The 22795-nt window shown below is 31.7% G+C and overlaps 2 protein-coding genes across 14 annotated transcripts in view; both read left to right on the top strand.

Moving 5' to 3' along the window:
- LOC129944162 (uncharacterized) overlaps positions 1-1326 on the top strand; it is a 29091-nt gene extending 27765 nt beyond the window's left edge. The window contains exon 2 of the mRNA XM_056053389.1: positions 84-1326. Coding sequence (XP_055909364.1) covers positions 233-1159 — 927 coding nt within the window. The 5' untranslated portion in view covers positions 84-232 and the 3' untranslated portion in view covers positions 1160-1326. The remainder of the gene's footprint in view (positions 1-83) is intronic.
- The window catches only part of LOC129944161 (neurobeachin), a 684301-nt gene that overhangs the window by 440742 nt on the left and 220764 nt on the right, over positions 1-22795 (top strand). For 6 of the 13 annotated variants that reach the window (XM_056053386.1, XM_056053388.1, XM_056053377.1 and 3 more), the window contains exon 1: positions 20664-21192. The exons of 2 other annotated variants lie outside the window; for them this stretch is intronic. In XM_056053386.1, the coding sequence (XP_055909361.1) occupies positions 20965-21192 (228 nt within the window). In that variant the 5' untranslated portion in view covers positions 20664-20964. Of the gene's footprint in view, positions 1-20663; positions 21193-22795 lie in introns of those variants that run through there. 5 more of the 13 variants (XM_056053387.1, XM_056053385.1, XM_056053383.1 and 2 more) reach the window with 1 other exon arrangement.

Raw genomic sequence — 22795 nt, 5'->3', positions numbered from 1 at the left:
GAAGGCAGAATTCGTGGTGTCAAACAAAATCTTTTATATAAAAACTCATTGAAAACTTAGATTTTTTTTCATTTCTGTTTCAGGATAAACTGCAAAAAATAATCACTTCCGTTCTAAGATAATTCAAAAGAAAAAGGTTTTATTTATTTTAATTTTTTCTTTTTAAAGATTTTCTTTTCTTTTTTGAGAAAAAAACTAAAAGTTTTTTTTTCTAAATAATGCCGAGATTCTTATGATGGAGACATTCATTGTCCTGGGACTATGTTTTATCCTATATGAAGCATTGGATTTTTTTCAAGGATGCATGCATAGTACACAACCAGCAACATCCGATCGAATCGAATCATATCGTCGTCAAATAACCGAAGAAAAAATTCGAGCCCTTCAACCGACAAGTCCGCAATCGAGTTTATCTGCATCGCCGATTATAGGCAGTGGCAGCGGAAGTGGTGGCAGTAGTATTACTGTCGGTGCTAATAACATTGATAATCCTTTGAAATCGCCAAAATCAACACGTTACGCTCGATTTCCTGATACGTCAATTATTGATCAACGCTACAACATTAGCAACAACTATCAACTCAATCATCATCAGAGACAACTTCAGCATCAATCGCATCACCTCCAGAATCACTCGGTATTGTCGTCTTCGGCTTCGCTGCCTCAGCAACAACAGCAACAAGGATCCATCCATCCAGCTGTACTCCTTCCATCATCGAACAACACAACGAATTTCTCCTCACTTCCTCGTGACTATTATTACTTGCAACAACAAAAGCATAAAAATACCGCCAAATTCTTTACGAAATTTTCCTCATCACTCTCAGATAATCGAATCTTTCCAGAAGGAGTCGGTAGTACCCTTGGAGCAAGTGTTGGTACAGCTCCAGCAGCAACTTTTGATATAGTTCCACCAACAGCAGCAGCCGCACCTTTAGTTTTGGACTTAAAGAGGGCAATTTTTAGCGGAAAGAAGTCATCATCGCTCAATGAGCCCCGAAGTGCGAGGCTAAATTTCAGCGAAAGTAATGAGGAATATTTGTCATCAAGTGATGACAACGACGACGACGACGCTGATGATGATGACGCCGATTACAGTTGTAGCAGTGATAATGACGAGCACGTGAAACGAATTTATAGTATTTCGGAGAAATTTTAAACTCCATTCGCGCGTGTAAACCAATTTTATAAAAAAATAAACTCAAGTAGCTCAATACCAACGTTAATAATACTTACCTTCATACAGAATACATATATATATATTTTTGTATGTTTTCATTTTTACATTGAATGAAAAAAAAAACACGACGAATGTCTTTACGGAGAATAAAGGTAAATGAGTGCTTAAGGTGAAAATGAGTTTTGTGTTTTTTTTTTATTATTTTCATTTTTACTGGAGAAAGTTTGATGGAAAATAATTGCTTAATTTTAAATTTTCAAAAAAAACAGAATTTATTTTTAAAAATTAAGTTTAGTTTTAAAGTACAATATTTTCAAATAATGGGTGAACTCTAACTTTCAAAAATGTATTTATTTTTCGTTGATGTTATAGTTTATAGTTTTAGTTAACTTAATTCTTGGTTTTTAAACTTCCATTTTTTAAATTAATTTAATAGAATTTAATTTGTGAAAAATACCAAGCCATGTAGAGTTTTCAAGATTTAGAAAAATCTGTTCGAAAACAGGTTAAAATACCAGAAGCGTCAAAGCTAAAACCATAATACCATTTTCTTCTTTTTGTTTTTATATAATCCATATTCAAATACCCGAAGAGGGTTAAGGGCCCCATTTCACCAAAGAAGGTTTTTTAATCATGATTATAAAGTAGAAAAAACATAAAAGATAAAGTATTTGCTATAAACATTACCTAAGGTCTAACTTTTTTCTAACGCTAAACATTTTTAATTAAAATCCAAACACTTTTTAAAGTGGTTATCATTTTCAAAATTTAATTTGACTGTTATTAAAAATTAATCATGTGAGTTGAATTTTATGTCCAGACTACAATTTTTCAGAATTTTGAATCAACTGTGTCTTTAGAAAATATTGAGGCATTTGTACAATTTTTTTTTTTTTGTTAACTTCGATTTCACTTCATTTTATTTGAATTTAGCCTTTTTAAAATGATAAGTCTTTAAGTCCTAAAATTGATTTCAGGCAAGAAATTGTCACAAGGGCGCCTTAGAAGAATTTTAGAATAAAGGCCAAGTTTTCGACAGTTTTGTTGGAACCAAACATTTTTCACATCAACATTCTGTAATTCAGGCACTAAAAATTCATTAATCATCGCTATCTTGAATTCCACATTGTCTGATCCAAAAGTGCTCAAAATATAGACCGAACAAAAACATAAATCAAATGACTGCTGTCAAAAAGAAAACAGTATTGCTAGTTTCAAAACAGAAAACAGTATTGCTAGTTGGCAAAGCCATTGCGTAAGCTTTTCCATCTGTCCTATTCTACAGGTCTCTTCCCAAATGGATGGAAAACTGCATTTGTCCAGCCTGTCCCTAAAAAAGGCGAATCTTCCTCTCCCTCAAAGTATCGTCCTATTGCACTTACGTCCCTTCTTTCTAAGGTCATGGAAACGCTGATTAACTTTCAGCTTAAGAAATATCTTGAAGAACGGAAGCTTCTTAATGACCGACAGTATGGCTTTCGTAGCAATAGGTCCACTGGGGATCTGATGGTTCATCTCACCGAACAGTGGAACAAATCCTTACATCATTTTGGAGAAAGTAAGATTATTGCACTTAATATTTCAAAAGCATTTGATAGAGTTTGGCACCAAGCTCTTTTATCGAAAATGCGTGCTTTTGGTATTGATGAATCTCTTCTTCGTTGCATTAGAAATTGCCTTTATAACCGTTCAATACAAATTGTATTGGATGGATTTAAGTCTGAAATTCATAAAATTAAATGCTGGTGTCCCGCAGGGCTCCGTTTTGTCTCCTATTCTCTTCCTAATATTCATAAACGATCTTTTGTCTGTGACTTCTAATCCATTAAACTGTTTCGCCGACGACATTACTCCCAGCTTTTCATGTTCGTTTCTAGATTCACGTCCTTGTCCTTCGGATGTGGAATTTCAACGGCAGCGTATGATAAGCTCATTAAATTCTGATCTTGACAGCATTGTCCAATGGGGAATTAAAAACCGTGTAGAATCTAATGCTTCGAAAACTCAATGTTGTCTCCTGTCGTTAAAGCGTAACGCACTCCTGATGTCACTATCTATGAGTGACACTTGCATCCAGGAAACCAATCAACTATCAGTGCTCGGTATGTGTATTACAGATAACTTCTTAGGGAATGATCACATATTCGATATCGCTAAAAATGCTGCCAGGTGCTGAGGATTTCTCCGACGATGCAAGAAATTTTTCACCCCTTCTGATCTGGCTGTAATTTACAAAGCCTTCATCCGTCCAAAGCTTGAATATAATTCGCATATCTGGGCAGGTGCCCCCAAAACAAGTTTAAATCTATTGGATAGAATTCAAGAAAGGCCTTTAAAAATGATAGGCGACAGAACTATAATCGAAGCATTTACATCGCTAGAACACCGTCGCAATGTTTCATGACTTTTGTTGTTTTAAAGATATTTTTACAAACAATGTTCTGTCGAACTAGCCAGTTGCATTCCACCCCTTAAACAATTCAGCCGTAATGATCGCACTTCTAGGAATGCTCATCAGTTTACCCTTGAGCTCAATTTCGAGCGTACTATCAAGTATAGAGATTCTTTTTTAAATCGCACATCGAGAATGTGGAATGCTTTGGCCAACTCTGTTTTTCCTTCCCATTTTGATGTTCAGAACTTTAAGATCTCCTTTTAAATCCTTCCCTACTTTCCAAATGCTCGCACTGTGTTAAAATATAAACATATAAAGGGTCGTAATAACCCCTTGAGCGCTTGTAGATTAAAAAAAAAATATGTCTAAGCAATAAAACACCTGTTATTAAAGATTTATGTATATTTTTTGTCAGGAGGCATATTAAACTTGTTTTTATTTTTTAATAGTTTCAAAATTCAACAAAAATTATGTCCGTATTTTAATATTCGAAAATTACTACAGGAAAATTCTCTGCTGGGAATTCTTTTTTAAGCAAAAGCATTTAATTTGGGGTATTGTCGAGAATGAGAGATTTAAAATTTGTAGATGCTTAAATTAATTAAGTTAAAAATAAATTAATTAGGTGGCGCAACAGTATGTTGAGAACTAGGCCCTAGTGACTTACAACACTCAACCATTCGCGTGTGCGAGAAATGTTGTCAGGAACGGAGGGCAACTACAATTTTAAGCCGAATCGAAACATCTAATTTTAGAAAGCACTTTTCATGACAATAATTACTCTTGGAGATTTTGTTTAGAATTTCACGGTACTAATTAAGTTATCTTAAAGTAAACTCATAAAATAAGTTTTCCTGAACTACTAAACACGACGAGATGCTAGGTAGACAAGTGAGGTTTTCAGCTTATTCTCGACACATTTAAGATGGTGTAGAAATCTTTTCTGGTCATTTCTTATTATGTCTACTCAATGTCCAGTTCAAATCATCCTTGAAAACTAAAACTCTCTTATATCTTTTCTCAAAATGTTAAACTTTCATGCAAGTAATTCAAAGACCAATCAAGCTACATTCCCCCATTTGATGCTTTGAACCCTATTAAGTAGTACCTTCGTACATACCAATTTTAAGACTTTTCTTATATTACTTTTTATTTATCTCAATTTTCTCTCAAAATCAATTTTCCAATCCTTAACAATTAATTTCGATCCTTTATAAGGCATAAGGTAGGAAGGTCTAGATACCTAAGTATACACTTTCTTTAAGGTATTAATTATTTTCTCGTCGATTTTATAATGAATTCCAACTAAATCAATTGCAATTCAATTAACAAATCCGCACACAATTTATATACCTCTTGAATTTCTTCAATTTCCTCGATTTGATTGAAGAGCTCCTTTTCTTTTGTATTCTTATTATATTATTGTCTCCTATCTCCTTATACGTATCTATGTATGTGTGACGTAATTATTTCTTCTCTTATTTTTTTTTGCTTATCTGATGTACATCTTTACTGAAGTAATTTTCCAATATCCTCCCTCTTCCTCCATATAAATATATACGTAAATCGTACCTAGGTATATAGTATATATAATTTTTGTATATAAAGTTAACAAAGACTTCTGTATAACCTATTGAAAAAAAAAACATAGAAAAAAAGCAAATCTTACAACACAACAAGGACGAAGGAATAGAATCGCGATGAACAACAAGCAACGACGCGACACAATCTTCTCATTTAAGTCTTATCATCAGTATAAATTCAATTTCATTAGTTCATCCGTTTGCGTCGTATTGTCGTCGAAGTTTTCCCTTATTGTCGTTTTTCCGAAACCAATGCCATTCAATATAGTATTAGGGAGAGGGCCTTCATTTTTTGTTTGTTTGTTGTTGTCGGTATTGTTGTTGTTCTTTATTTATATGTATTGATTCTTATGCCAATACACAGATGTCCTACACATGTACATCTATTTGAACTAACTGTTGTTGGGTACAAGTTTAGATTGTGTGAAAATTGGTGTTTTACTGGATAGAAAAGGGGAACTATAGCAACAGCAACAGCATCATCATCATTGAAGAGGATGCTTCCCCAGAGATAGTAAATTGAAAAAGGATTTTATCCTTCAGTTTGTCAATCATACAAAAACTATCAACAATACACGACAACAAAGACATCTTAGGGTTTGGGAAGTAAGACAAAAAATAAATAAAAATAAAACTAAACAGATTGATATGTAACTTGGTACAAAAGGAAAAGTTCAAAGCTTTGTTCGTTAAAAATTTAAATTTAATACCAATTAAATTACTTTACACATAAAGATCCAGTTAATCGGAAACCTTTCAGTGCTGAATAAAAGGAATTTAGAGAAGTAAATTAAGATATTCAAAATACTATGCTATGCTTGCTTAGTGGACACTAATCATTACAGGATTGAAAGTGTGTCAAGTTTGTTTTATTTCTTTTCGAAAAAATTTAAATAAGGATTTTCTAATAAGAGAATCGTGGTAAAGAAGAAAGTATCCTTTCATAACATTTTTGATGACAAATAAGCACATTTGCGTGGAATCGATTGTTTAACTTTTACATTGATCTTATGTTTTTGGGACCGAAAAAAAAGTATAAAGATGTGAACTCACAACATCAAATCCTTGCGAAATAACACCGCACCCTAACTTTCGCAAAAATGCGATATTTTTGCGATAACTTCCGTAAAAAAAACATCTAACAAAAATACTTTCCATTGCTGGCCATACAAAATCTAATCCATTCCCTGATTTTACACACGAATATTTCGTTTGTACGGCTTAAGTCCGTAGATTTTTGTCCGTACAATCTATGATTTCTTTTATGAAAGCTTGAGTCACGATGCTGACTACACGGTTGCCATATATTTTAGTCGTTGAATAGGCTGTTTTAAATCGACCGTCCGTAAAAAAAAATTTTGACTCCAGTCTAATGTAGAAACTTTAGTTGCTTTTATAAGTTTACTATGAATGGTTTCATGGTACGGATTTACTTATGAAATCGTTTTAAGTAAATCAGGGTTAGTGCCTCGTTTTGTGATTCATGATTTTTTGAAAAAAAAATGATTGAATCGTTTTGATGTATTTCAAGGAACCAAGCAAATGAAGCATAAATAAATAAATTATGTGGCGCAACAGTCCGTAGAAAACCAATGCCTAGTGACTTACAACTAACAACTATTCCTGTGTGCGAGTAATTGCAGGGATGAAGGAGACCTACAGTTTATATGACGAATCCGAAAGAGAAAGCACTTTTTCATGACATGTTTCAATCTTGGAGAATTTTTCAATTCCTCGCAAGAGACAGTACCCGTGAAAAAGTTAGGTGGCACAGGCTGGGATTCAACCCAAGACCCCTTGCATGACAGTCCAACGCACTTACCATCATGCCACGGGTACTAAGCAGGGAAGAAGCTTGAGCTTTTATTTTCACTGAACATAAGAAGCCCTAAAAAAAACGGTATACTATCGTTTGTGAAAAGCCTGATTCCAAAAATTCAGAAAAATCAGCAAACACTATTTAGCAATATTCTAAATTATTTCTCCGCATTTCTTTAATTTCTCACATTGATTTCTTTTCCCAATGGAAACAATTTTCACAAAAGTTTTTCTACTTTCGGGCGAGAAACAAGAAGGTACTTTACGGATACCTAAAAGTATTTAAGTTCGGTAAATTGTTGTAGCGTTCCATTTTTAAGAAGGACTTTATTTTTACGTATCCATTGTCAAAAATGACAGCTGCCAAAATACCGGGATATTCCAAAAGAAACATTATTTTGGAAAACCCTTTAAAAAATTTGAGTTTATCCTCAATACATTTTGCATGAACCTATTTCGCTTTTAAAAAAGTATCTATTTTCATAAATTTATATCTAAATTTTCTTCTTGATCATGAAGACAAAATATTCATGTTCAATACTGTCTCAATGATTTATATTACAGTCTTAAAAATAAATTATGTTAATTTCAAATTCAGTTTCAATTCCAGTTTTTTTTTAAGTGCAAAACTTTCTCCATGCAAAAGCATTGTAAATAACATAAAAGAATAATATCATCATTCTATTTTGCCACAAAAGAATAAATTTGGCTTCTTATCAATATTTAATATTAAAAACTTCGATATACGAAAAAAAACGACAAGAAAAATAGCAACAAAGGATCTGTAGAAGAAAACTTTACCTTCACCACACTCAAAAATGTGTTACGTGATTCGTAGATTCAAAAACAAAAACTTTCTTTCTTCCCCAAGAACTCCATACCTAAGGGTAACTTAATTTTTTTCCTTGTCTAGAGTCAGACATGCAACTTAAAACACGCAGTGCAGCAGAGAATAATGTTGTCATAATATCTCTACCATACATACACATTCATATGCATCCTTTCCTTATATTTCACTGAAAATAAGAAAAAAAAAAGACGAGAAGAGTAGAGAAAAAAAAACTACCTTCATCCTTAGTCTGGATGGAAAAGGATAAAACGTGCATTGACTAAATTTCGAATAGTTACTGCTATGTGTATGCTGCGCTATAAAATACCTACCTACTGCCAAAAACTTGGAATATTTAAACTTAACCCTTGAGTAAAATCAATAAGGAACGATTTACAAAAATAACACAACAACACACAAAAAGTTAAAAAAAAAAGAAAATACAAATACAGGGATTGTTGAGTGTGCCAAATTTTATATTGCAAAAGTTTTCAATTTTCCACATCTTTTAATAGTTAAACATACCCCCAAAAAAAATATAAGTTCGTAAGAAACATTTTAGAAAATAAATTGAAAATAAAAAAATAATTCTTTGTTGGTTTTAGTTTTACAAAAAAATAACACTTATTGCTACTGCCATGCTTGCAACTGCATACCTACTCCACCGCCATAACGGTATACATATCCTTGTTCAAAGATTAAGTCTTGAAAGATGAGTTCACGTTTTATCAGATAGAAGGTATCTATGTAGGATGGTATATCTCTGCTGCATTATTTACCGGATCTTCGCAATGCCACAATTTCCTGATTAAGGAAAATTTATATACCTACGAGAACCCTTTTGCTCTTTTAAAGGTTTGAAAGCATCCTACATAGGTATATATGCATATATAGGTTTATATATATAATAGAAAAGTGATTGGTCTTTCTTAGAAGAACTGCAAAACGAATTCTTTAAAGTCATTTAAATATATATTCTACACTGTATAAGTCCCTATCAGTGGGGCTTCTTCCCTATGGAACATTATGTATAGGGGAATAAAATATATTCTGTGGTAAATTGTTCAATAAGGACTACTTTAGCACTCCACTTTTATGCTCATAGTATGCAGCTTCAAACTAAAGAATCATTTATTTTTCAAGTTGTTTAGCCTAGAAAGTCTATAGCAGTCGGGACCGACACCAACAGCACCATCACGGCTTGCAATCGATTGAAAAAGGAAAACAGGGACGTATTCATAGAGGTCATTTACCTAGTATAGATTTTTACTGCAAGAGTGGTCTCGAGAAAATTATTGTGACTGTCTTACTTCTATTTCATTTCAGAAAGATCCTCATAAACGATGTCATTGATTTCGATCTAATTTTTCGTTTTGAAATTAAAAGTAAAATGGCTAAGTTTTTTGAAAGATGCATTTTGAGCAGATAATATCATTTTTTAAATGTATTTTGGGGAAATAGATTTAGTTCCTTATGATTTTAAATCTTTCACTTAAATACATTTTTTGAGATGAAGATAATTGTTGAGAAGTTTTCCTAGAACCAAACACTTTTGGGAAAAAATATCAAATCTAAAGCTAAATTATTAAATCCAGCCCTGAACTTTACGCTAAAAATAGAATGCGGAAAAAGGGAAGCATTCAAACCAGCAATAAATATTTTTTTTTTTTTTTTTTGCAAACTATAGGTTGGTAATAGGATTTTTTCGTTGGAAAAAGAAAAATTGAAATGAAAAACCAAGAAAACCTACATTATTCAGTTTTTTTTTGCAATTTTTCTTGTGCCAGTCTTTTTTTCCTTCCCTATTTCCACGTTTTATCAAGACTTTGGTATGCAATCATATTATGAAGACTAAACGCACATTTTTGTGTTATGTATTGTAAAACGGAATATTCAACTTACAAACTATAGTAGGTAAGGTATTCACTATGTTCGGTGTGGTATAAAAAATATCTAGCCAGGAAGAATTTAACTTTATACACACACATACACAAAACCACTTCAAACATACGTTAAGGTACTCTTACCCTAAACCCAACTCAACTTTTGCTCCATCTTTGTATTTCTCTTTATCCCTTAATGCTTGTAAAGAGATTTGACGACACACACAAAAAATTTGAGTACTGTGGTGTTTTAACTAGAAGATTGAAAAATGAACAATAAGAGGAAGTGAAGTTTGAATGTACGGTATAAGAATTTCAAATTTCTAAGTTTACCCATAAGTCAGTTGAAATGTACTTCAAAAGAATTAAACAAGGTTATATTTAATATTGTTTGAAATTGTTTAAAAAAGTATACATTTCCTTAAAATGTTTTTTTTTTGTCATCAAAATTAAATAAATTATACTGAGCTAAACTTTAAAAAACAAATATGAAAGGTTACTCAAGTTAGCAAGAATTTCAGAGAATTTTTAAAAACTAAAACAAATTGATATTCAGCTCGAAATGTTTGTATTGAGCTTGTAGGTTTTTCAAGAGCATTTTATTGTTATCCTTTTCGAAAGAAATAAAAAACTTTGTTTAAGAGAGAACTTCAAGGTTTCATGTAGCAAAAGCTATGATTTTTCAATTTTGTTTAAAAAAGAAGATTAACGCCCATGTTCCGAATTTCGATCGAAAGTGAATTGAAATCACTTTTCAATTTCACGTGAAATGAAATTGCATGTACTTGAATTCGATCGATTTCACAAACTTCGAAACTGTTTCGAACTGTCAGAACTGAAGGATCATCCATTTTTATTTTGTTTTTGAAGTAAAATTTTTGCTGTTTTCAAGATGGATGCAATATTGTTGGCAATTTTAAATGAAAAAAGGAAGCAGAATTCAAGAGAAAAAATAAGAAGACTTATTTTGCGAATGTAAAATTATTCTGATGAATAAAGTAAATTCTTGATTTCCAATTTTAAGCTTTTATGGTAATTTTAGATTAAGCAAGGACGCTTTTTTAAATGTTCTAAGGGAAATAGAACCTTTTATAATACCTTCATCGATTCCTACAATTCAAAAACTTGCTGCAACCCTCCGATTCCTACCAGAAGGAAGCTATCAAAGATCAATATTGGCAATGATTTAGACATAGCTTTAGCAAGGCCAAGGGTTTGTAAAATCATTGAAGAAGTTGTAAATGTTTTGCAATCTAAATTGTGCAACAAGTGGATCAAACTACAGATGACTGAAACAGAACAGCAAGATTTAAGATTCGTTTTACATTTTTTAGATAGACGGAGAAAACATTCAAGCTAAAGAAAGAACAAACTGATTGCAACTGTATGGCAGACAATACAATTTACAGAAATATAAAATGTGATATAATGCGTTCAAAAAACGGATTTAAACCGAAAAACAGAACATCCATTTCATGTTCGAAAATCCAATTCACAAAAACAGATTGTGGAACACCCAAATTCACTTTCGCAAAGTGTATTCACAATTAGTGAAATGCAGAAGATGGGCATAAGTGATTTCAAATAAGCTCCACGTTAAAAATTTCGAAAATAGGTACAATAGGAAATTTTGAAATTGATATTATTCTGATAAAAATGTTCAAAATTTTTTGATTGTTAATGTTTTAATTCTGTGTCGAAGGCCAAATACAATTTTTTTTTTAAATAATTTGTTTATTAATATTTGTCTCGTATTATAACCTATTATGGGAATCATGTCCCCAGAATTTTACCAGACTTTTAATGGTTTAGAGCTGAAGCTCATAGATTGCGTGAATCATACTGCTTTTAAATGTTTTAAACGTTTCTAGAATGCTGTGTCATATCATTTAACTATGGTTCTCCGTAAAAATAAGTTCAAACGGTAATATTGCATCTCCGAGGTGGTGAACAATTAACATTGCAAGGAAAACAACATCACTCAGACCCTTCTATGCCCAAAAATCGATTGTGGTATAAGCTGCATAAAATGGCCCAACATCCTGCATAACATTTCTTAATTTCAGTTAAAACATAGTGAGTTAACATGGATCTGTAAATATTGCCCGAGACTCAATTTCATAAAAAAAAAACGGTCCAATGACGCCAGTTTACAATCGGCGTAAAAAAATTACTCATGACTCATCAGAAAATGTGTGCTTTATTCAAGGAGCCTTCAATTTTCGTTTCGTTCACAACTTCTTTTTCAATGAAATGCACGGACTTTCTCCTATATCTTAAGAGGCTGCTTGAAAATAATATTAAAAAGAAAACACCTCTTAACTAAGTTTATCTTCAAAACTTTGAATGCAATTTTGTCGCAAAGAGTGAAAACGGTTTTTTCATTTAGTTTTGTAAGTTTAGAATTTTACATTTTTCTATTCAAAATGTTTGTAACGCATTTCACTTATAAATAAATTACTTATAAATAATTAAAAATAAAAATTTACATTAGTGATTCTTTAATATTGTTTAGACAATATAATTTGTAGTTCATTGCTTCCTAAAAGTATTTAAACTGTTCTCTGGGGGTAACCTTTTGGAGTTTTGAAGTTAATAACAACAAATTTAGAAAAAATGTCATTTAAAATCTATCAGACTATCTTTGAGAAAATTTTCATTTTCGATTTCTCGAATTCCTCTTATTTTTATTCTTCAAATATAAACGCTTAACGCGAATCTGCTTAAGATCTCTATTTACAAGTTTTTCAATACTTAAGGTTGAACCAGATTTTTCAACTATCTACCATTGTAATGTCAGGTTTGATTGAAATCTCCAGTTCGAAATACTGAAGATTGCTGTACTTTTCATATAGTTCATCAAACACTGTTTTGTCTGGACCAGATTTCACTTTGGAAATAAGTCTTCAACATTGTTAAAAATTGTTCCAGCCAAAAGTGACTCATTTCGTTACGTGGAAACCGTCTGATATTTATATTTACTGTGTCAAACAGCTGCTGTCAGTGTCAAAACTTCTTTTGATTGATTGATGATAAATCTGTTAAAAAAGTAAAGAACGAAATTGTTTAAGCATTGGGATTTTTGTTCAAGCATTGTTTTTTTTTTTCAACTATTCAAAATCTAAGTATTTCTTTCAGAAAAATATTGCCCTGATCTTTTATCTCAAGGTATTTCATCTTAATTTTTTTTAACAAACATTATGTGTTATTTTATCATTACCTCTTTAAGCAAGTTATGTATGCTAACCAAATGAAGTTTCTTAATCTTTTATACCAAACTTAAACCTACTTATATATAACAACCTTTGGACTTATCTATAAAATAGATGATTATATCTTCAGGGCAAAAGGTTTCTGCAATTTACTTCTTTGAAATTTATTTTACTGTTGTATAACTTATTATACCATTGGCCGTCCATTAAGTAGTATCCTGGGGGCATAAAATGCATAACAACAGAAAAGAAAAAAAATTACGGAAGATGTAATCCGTCTTGAACAGAATTAAACCCATTAAATTTATCTTACTCTGATGTATCTTATGGAACATTTAACCATTAATTCCATTGTGAATATACAATACTTCCAAGTAGATGAACAAAACAAGTTGCCTTAATTTTCTCCATTTTTTTGGTTCCTATTATTATTTTTGTGTAGGTGGTCCATCACGGTATAGATATAAATAAAATAAATTGATAAAATTTATTACTGTTTCATGGAAAAGTTTCTTTTAAGAATTTTACCCATAACCCACTCTGAACCCATGCCCCACCGAACCGATCAATTAAGTTATTATCATCATAATAATTTTATTAGAAAGTCCTAATCGGTAATTTAAATTCTACTTAAAATATAAAACTTTTCCATTTTACACAAAATTTCAATTTCCATTAAGTTTGTCCAATCAAAATATAATTCAAAATTAAACAAAATCGATTTATTCTAATGACACAGTGTTGTGTAAAAAGAATTTAATAAGCTTTTTGAAGCGGAAGACATAAATTTAATGTTGAATTTACTGTGGAAAAGTATGAAGCTACTATATCCTCTGATAAATAGCCTTTGACTATCCAGGAAGTCCCAAAGAATATGTATTGTATATGTTTGTACTTCTATAAATATAATACTTTGAACCAACAAATAAAGAAACATAATAAATGAATGGCTATTTATCTTGTTTTAGAAAAGAGAAAGAGATTTTCTGTTTTATTAAACTACTGATGTTTGTTATGTCCTTGTGACGCACTAAACTAAGACACTTTAGCTTTGAGACAAGACAGGACAGGACAGGACACCATGTTGTAGTTGTATTTGACGTTGTTTGACAAAAAGCTTAGCGATTAAATGTTATTTATAGTTTCTGGTATTTATGTCATGTTAGACTAATTCTTTTTTTGAACTTAAAAAACAAAAATAGGTCGTCGTTGTCGTTTGGTTGACATTTGTTTCGAAGATGTTAGTGATTTCGGAATGTGATTAAGTACCTTGGAGTAGATTCTGTATTAGATCCTTTTGATAACTATAATCTAGAATGCGCAATTATATACATATGTTTCTATGATAAGTCGTACAACATTCGACCTAAAACGTTTTGTTTTTCTTTGGTCCATAAAATGGCATTTGAAGGTTGGAGGATATCATTAATATGGATTGCGGAGCCAACTTGACTGATGCCAAGAACTCTAGAAACTTATTAAATTAAATCTTTAAGTAAGATTTTTAAATGTGTGGCTTTAATATTTCCTAAAAAAATTAAAATTTGCTGAAAATATCTGAGTTGAAAATCACGTCATATAATGACAAATGTATGAAAAACGAAAAGTTTGTTCAAATAAAGTCTTAAAATCTCCTACGGCGTAACTGGCATAGGAATGTGCCAGAGACTGTAGACTTAGGAATAGGTAATAAATAACTTTGCCTTCATTTAAATTTATACGAGTTTTGTCTGGTTACGTTTCATGAAAATGGACATAAATAAAAGGCTTAGAATTTCGAATACATATAGAAAATTTTAAACTTTAAATAAAAAGGAGTAGGCACAGCTTGATACCTTTTGAATTTTCAGCAAAATGAAGTAACGTACGTGTGTCAGTAACCGTTTATTTAAATGTATGATATGTTATAGTCATATTTGGTCTACACTTTCCTGATACGGTCTTCTTACATAGAAACAGAAATTGAAGAATAGACAAACCTTTCGAAGTTAAACGTTTATGAATTTAGAAATAATAAGTTTTTCATTCATTGATAAAAAGGCTCAAAATCTCTAGCCTTCCAGAAGAGATAATCTGTAAAATATCATATCATACCATTGATAGGTATTTAGTTATTTAAACTTTATATATGACCGACTTGCACACGCTCGGCTTCATGAATTCCAGCTTAAAGGCCTTGAAACAATTGTGGAGCTTTGATAAAAACCCTGCCTCTCTAAACAATAATGCAGAAATGCGTCATTTGTTATCTAGATTTCGAGATATAAAATTAAATGCCAAAATTCTTCAAATTAACACAGTTTCCCAAAAGAAAATTGGTCTTATCACTAAAGATATTTTTTTCAATTTAAAATCGGATAATTTTGATGCATTTTTAGACCGATGACCACAAACCAAAAAGTTCACCATTTAAGAACTAAAATTTACTAATTTTAATGCTTTGAAATGTGTTTCGTTCTAATTTTAGTAATTACGACTTTTTTTGAAAAATTTTAAAAGTCCTTACGTTCATATGTCCGTATATGTTTGGGATACCTTCTTCTGCAAGTCATACCACCAGAAACTTGGAAGATAACTACATCAAACATTTTATATTTTACAGATAATGACATCAAAATATTCAGAAAGGACTTTCAATAAATTGAGTTAGTAGTTCTTAGACTTTAGCAGTTTTGAAGAAAAGTTAAAAAATTACTTTTTCAAAAATTAAAAACCTACAATAACTGACAAAAACGGTTTTCGATTTGAGTGTCTTGACAACAATGATAGATATTGATGAATTTTCTTATTAATAGTTTGCTAATTTTTTTTTAAAAATATTGAAAGATGGACACCATAGTAAACTTATAAATGTTTGTATTTTAAAGTGTGTAAACGATTTCAGAAAAAAATGGATACAATTTGTTTCTATTGAGATTGAAATGTTCTGTGTGAAATCTAGCACTTCAAAGGCGGCATCTGTGATGGCTGCAAGGCAATGTTGCCACTGGTTTTCAATGCTTAATGCATGCAGCATAGGACTCCTTAAGAGGTTATTAGAGACTCGGAAAAGGACATGGCAGTCTCTTGCGATTGTAGCCGTCTAACGTCGAATCTTCTCACAGTACTTCCTTGTTTTGGCTTGGATCGGGATATCCGTAGCCTTACCTTGGCTACAACGAGGTAGTGGTCCGAGTCAATGTTGGCCCCTCGGAATGTTCGGATATCCTGTATACTGGAGACGTCGGAGGTGGTGTCGTTTAGGCTGTATTTCCCGATTATGCCACCAAGGATGTCTTCTCTTCCTAGCTTGGCATTCCAATCTCCTAAGACAATTTTAATGTCATAGCCAGGGTACTGCTCATATGTCTTGTCCAAGAGCTCGAAGAATATGTCCTTGGTGTCTTCATCTTTCTCCTCTGTTGGGGCATGCGCATATTAGGCGCATTGTCGTGATGCGCTCGCTCACACTGTTTTGCCTGAGGCTAGTTCCAACAACAAATCCACACACAAAAAAACGCTGTCTTTGTTCTCGGTAGCTGTCGCTGTAGTATACATCGCTGTCTTTTAGTTTGCGCTTGCCCGGTCCGTCCCATCGCACTTCTTGGATGGCGGTAATATCTGCCTTGCAGCAGTTTAGGGCTTCCACTTCACGTGGTCTGTTAAGGGACCTAACATTCCACGTACAGATCCGAAGTACGTTGCCCTTATTTCGTTTGCGTGGGTTGTCAACAGTGAATCCGTCCGTATCCGAGGTTTGTTGGTGCTTCGCAACTAAAGGTATTTCGTACGTGGCCAGGAAGTCACCCCGTCGGCACAACCCCTAACCTAGAAGGCCAGATCCTTAGTATAACTCCAAGGAAGGGGAGCCGGATAAACCGCTCCTTATAGGCATGGGCTCACTAAGTAGTTCAACCTTACTGGAACTGTAGACGCCACCATTGATTCCATCTCGAGAATTCGTCCGCTGCCGTTTAGATAATTAGAGGTGCCTTAGTGGAAACACCTATCCCCCCATTCTTTCGTTTTCCACTGGGGTTGAAACCCAATCTACAGTTGAGGTACTAGGCACCCGATGTTCACCGGTGAGAGGGAGGTGAGAGTAGGAGTTGATAGGCAGAGGTGGGTCTTGAGAAAAACCTGTGGACGCTTGTGTCCTCTTGAATGCACATTGCACATGTCTACCATTTGAACATCGAGTATATTATTTAAAAGGCTTTTTTTAACTTTTGTGTCTCTCAAAAAGTTACTGAAAATGCAAAAAAATATCCGACTTATCTTTCAAAAGGCTTTCATTAATTTATTAATTTTTACTGCTTATCACAAATATTTATTAGTTAAGTTTCTTACTCAAAAACTACTCCTTGACTACAATAATTTATTAATAGAAGGTTTTGTCGTATGCAAATAGTTAAATTCAATAAAAAAAAAATTGTTTAAAAACATTGACAGTAGCATTAGTTTTCTTTTTGACTTTTTGATATTTCGTATATAATCTATCAGCCTTAAAAAACTGTATTAAGGAATAAAAATAGCCAAACTTATTTTTCTTTTTTGGTTGGTATTCAAAGCTTTCTCGAATTAACGATTTCTTAGCTGATTTACGTAGTAAATATTTTTTGTCCTTGAATATATAGTTAAAATATCTTGTTTCTTTAATGTTCTTCGACCGCCATCCTCCCTTTTTTTAAGATGTCCTTTAAATAGGATCTGTGAATTAGAATTGTTGTTTAGGGCGAAACAGTAAAAGAAAACTCAAAGAACAGTTTGAGATAAAAAGAAAAGAAAAAAAACTTCATACAAGTCAATTTAAGAAATGAGATTAAGTAAGGAAGCTTAAAAAGATGTTGTGATTTTTCAGTTGATGAATTCAAAATATAAAACTAAATAAGCCAAAAATGTTAAACAAGGGCAAATATACGCTATTCATTTTGTTTGTTGGTGGGATAATTTAAAGCCACTGGCATTTTGATGTGTTTAAAGTCCCAAAAGTGACTTTCCCCCAGTTTTTGATTTAAATTTCAAATGAAAATGGAAAACATTTACAAGGACAACGAACCACACATAGCCCAGCGCAGGTATCCTATATATACTCGATTAGATTAACACAAAAAGGAAGATTTTCTGAGTGAATGCTCGTAAGGACAAAAAAGAAAATTGAAAAGACACACAAAATGCAAACAAAGAAGCAAATAGAAAATTTAAAGATGATTATTTGTATAAGTACACACATATTTATAATTTGGTTTGAAATATAAAAACAAAATATAAATGAGAAGAAAAGTTAAAGAAATGGATATCTAATAGCATTTATCAAGGACATTTAGGAATGCTATCAAAAAAAGATGATTACTTCTCGAGGTTGTTCATTTTATTTTTTATGGGTCTTAGGTACTTGTGTTACAGGGGGAAACATTTTTCTTTTTTTTGTCATTTGGTGTCTATTTTACGAAGTGCGAAATGGAAATATAATTTAAATTTTTGATGGATGGTATGGCTCTTAAAGGTATCTATCCCCAGATTCAGCTCAGTAATATACATTTTTTTTTTTGAAAAGACATTTTCATTAGATATACTTACAATCTTGATGTTTTAAAGGTAGGTTGATACTTATTAAATATTCAGAAACAAATTTTATTTCACCAACTGAGAGTGATGTGAATTTTAATTTTATATTCATTTTAAATTTGAAAAAATGCCACTCATAAAAAATGTTAAAAGTTTATATTTAGTGGGTGGGAGAAAGAGAGTAGGTAGCTGTTGTAGGTATTAACGAAATTGGTCTTCTCTAATTACAGAAAAATGCCACAGGGAATTTTTTTTATAATGTATTTTGAGAAAGTGATAAAATTTAAATTAGATAAAATGATATACGGTTCAGGTGGAAATAACTTCAAGTTCTATTATTTTTTAATTGTCGAAATCATAGAAGAAATTTTGGTGACAAAATTTTAGTGTATGAATAAATTTAAGAATTTAAAATAAAACTTTTTATTCTTCCAAAGCTTGTGTTGCATTCTTTTCTACGTTTGTTTGTTTTCGGAAAATAAAAACATAAACTAGAACAAATTGCAATCAAAATTTGTTTGGTGTTTATTAAAAATCATTTGTCTCTAAAACTGTTCTAGACATTTTCAAAACAGTCAAACAATTATTTTGTATGTTGTCTTTCATTTATTGTGTGTATTTTTAATTTTAGTTCCTTGTTCGAAATAAAAATAATTAAATTAGGGGAGTCAGCAGTCCGTTAGTGACTTACAATTCTCAACCATTTCTATGTGCAAGTACCAACTTTTTTCAGGAATGGAAGGGACCTTCAGTTTTAGGCTGAATACGAAAAGCTTATTTGAGAAAGCACTTTTCATGACAGAGTTACTTTTTAAGGATTTGTCAATTTTTCGCAAGGGGCAGTACCCTTGATTGATCTCAAGACCTCTACCATAACAGTCCAACGCATTAAGCATCCTGTCATGGGAACAATTTGAAAGTGGTGCAACGGAATTTAGATGGAGTTTATACGTGATAAGTGAAATTTAAAACCACTTTTATATAAAACAATTAGAAATTGTAATTTTTAGAACTAAAACCAATTTGTTGTACCATTTTTTATTTTCTCAAAAATGTTGATAAAAGTTTAAAGAAATGGCTTCATTAAATAAATAAATAAATTTGGTGGCGCAACAGTCCGTTGAGAACTAGGGCCTAGTGGCTTACAACTCTCAAACATTCTTGTGTGCGAGTAATGTTGTCAGGAATGGAAGGGACCTACAGTTTATATGCCGAATCCGAACGGCTAATTTGAGAAAGCACTTTTTCATGACAACAGTTACTCTTGGAGAATTTGTCAATTCCTCGCAAGGGGCAGTACCCGTGAAAAGACTTCAGATGGCATAGTCTTCATTCCTGTAGTGAAAAAAATTCAAAAAATTATTGATTTTCTAACGATTTGAGAACTTTTTATGAGCAGAAATTTAATAACTATGAAAAAAAATTGAAATAAAGACAATTTTTCTAACGGAAAATTTGTGCTGGTCGTTTCTCTCCATAAAAATATTATTGATTTAAAAAGAACTGCTTCTTCATGTAGTGTGATTCTGTATTCAAATTCTCGCAATTCCCTCGAAACTGTAGTCACAAACATCGTGGTCAAATGTTTTTTTGAAATTCATTGCATTTTGTTTATTGATAAAAACCTTTTCCTGAAATTTGGGAAACAATTCTTTTCAATAAATTTTTTAGAAATCTGTTGAAGGCATACCTAGAAAAGCCCTTTTTTGAGTTTTGAGTTTTTTCACCGAATTCGTAATAGAAATTTCACAAGAATTTAATTAATTTAAAATTTATTTATTTCTCTGATGTGGAAATGCAATTCACCATCGAAAAAATATAAAATTTTGTTGTTACACTATTTTCTTCCTCCTAAAAAATTCTGATTGCATCCCTTCTCATTTCTATTTACTTTTATTTTGCATGAAATATGTAGGTTTGAATGACTAAGTAAATGATATTTCTTATGATTTTAAAATAATTAAATTTCTTATACAATTAAAATTAAATCCATCAAACTTTTGCAGTAATGAAATCATAAGTGCATCTTCGAAAACGAATCTTCAAGCTATTTTAATATTTTCAGATAACTATAGAGTGAAAAAAGATAACTTTGAAACCAAAATCAAAAGAAACAACTGTTCAAAATATTAAGTAGTGAAAATAAAACAAAAGTGAATTTTTTAAATAAATATTCAGTGTAATTTTGAACTATTCGTAATTAAAATTGAACAAAAAAAATGTTTGAAACAAAAATTCGAAGGAATACATAAAACTAATTTAACTTAAACAGAAAAAAAAACGTACGTTTAATATCCTTCATCCTTCATAAATACTCGTCTGTCGTTTTAGATAGTGCTGCATACTCATTACATTTATTAATCCGAATGTCCTTCATAGAAGATTCGCCCCCAATCGGGGTGAATAAATCGGATAGCATATTAAAGTTTGCAAAGTCCTTGAATTAGAATTGCAGACAAAATCTAATATATTAAAAGAAAAAAAAATAATTATAACAAAAGAATTAAAATAAAATTTATGAAAAAAACTCAATTAACTATGGATTCTCTTGAGAGGCTTATGCGTGCTGCGCCTCTTCCACGAGCTTTGCCTGGTACCAAAGGGCAACAACGTGCCTTGGTGCATGCTTCACTAGCGGCAGCAACAGTCGGACGAAAAGGACGTCACTTGACGGGGACCTTTTGTCTGACTGGGGACACAATGGAGGGCATTATTCAATGCTTAGTGTTCCTGAAAGCTTTTTCGGTAAGTCAAATTGATGATTTTTGTTTTTTTACCTATCATGTATGTATATGTATGTACATGGCTTCTATTATCCTTTTAAAAACAAGCTTATTTAGCATACCTTCATAAATTATAGTATGAATATGTTTGTATATATTGTATATGTATGTAGCACGACTTATTTCGTAATCTTTAGTTGTATTCGTTTTTCATATCCTTCGGAAAACTAAAATACATAATCAAGGCGAAAGGATCGGCTAAGAAGAATAATTCAGCATGTCGTTGAACTGTCCTAGGCCTGCATAGAGAAATACAGAGAATATATCGAAGAGAAAAAAGGATTTATTCAAAAATATTCTGCATATTTTTTATTTTTTTTTTACTTTCCAGCTTGGCATGTTGACCTAAAAATCATGTAAAATCATCAACAGAAGACGTAAGGGCTCGAATAGCTATGAAGAAAAATGAGGAATGGGAATGAGTTTTAGTTAGATTCAGTGAACCGAAGCGAATTGCTTCATCCCTTTTGCTGTCACTGTTTGGGTCCTTTATGGTATAATATAGATACAAAGTGAGGGAGAGATGGTGTACGGGTATGAGTATAAGTATCGGTATACATCTCTGTGTAGACAGTTCTATGGAACTTAAGAGATGAATTGTGATTTCATTCTTTATATATTTTCTTTTTTGATTTGATATTCCTCCCACTTCCAAAGAATAAGGTTTACTTACATTCATTTTTTTTTTTTAAGAAAAAAAAAGATGGAAAAACACTTGAGAGGAGGGTTTAATGTAATGGAATACGAGATATTTGTATCTTTTTTGTTAATGATGGTTGAAAGGGATATTGCTTGTATCATTTTTAAAAACAACAAAAAAATATATCTAAGTGGGGGAGGGGAAATTTATTGATGTGTTCACATTTAAAAGTGAAAAGAAGGATGATGCTAGACCTATTTTAGAGTTTCAACATCGTAAACACGCATTTTTTGTTGTTGATGTTGTTGTTGTTTTCCATTCTCTAAAGAATTTTCCATAAAAATGTAAGTAGGTTGTTTTGTTTGGTATACATACATACATACATATGTGGCATAGATGGGAAACTTAATGGAGTAAAAGAAATCACAATTTTTAACATACGATGCAATTTGAAATTTTTCATTACATACGAAATATTTGTCTTTGGCATCAGAAATGTGTTTTCGTAATAATTTAACGAAGAAATGATGAAAGTCAATTAATATTACGAGGAGTGACAGAAAATGATAATTTCGTCGTTTGTTGTTAAATGGAGAACAGAGCCATTATGTCAACATATTGCATATACATACATACATTTCAAAGCATTTATTCAATACATTTAGAAATCATGATTTTTAGGTATTTCTTTTTGAGAATTTTAGAGTTTGCAGTTCATGAACAGGGAAAGAAAGTAAAAAGCTCGATGAAAGAAGTATGTAAATGTATAATTTTACTTTCAAAAAAAATTTACAAAAAAAAGTCTATTGCTGGATTAAAATTAGTTTTGACAATAACTTTAAGTTGCCTGTCAGGTTGAAAAAGAAATTTAAAAATATACAAGATTAGTAAGTAGGTTAAGTTACATACATAAGTTCTAAAAATT

The sequence above is a fragment of the Eupeodes corollae genome, chromosome 2 (genome assembly GCF_945859685.1).
Source record: "Eupeodes corollae chromosome 2, idEupCoro1.1, whole genome shotgun sequence".
NCBI lineage: Eukaryota > Metazoa > Arthropoda > Insecta > Diptera > Syrphidae > Eupeodes > Eupeodes corollae.
Note: the sequence above shows the minus strand (reverse complement) of the source record. Positions and strands in the feature narration are given on the sequence as shown.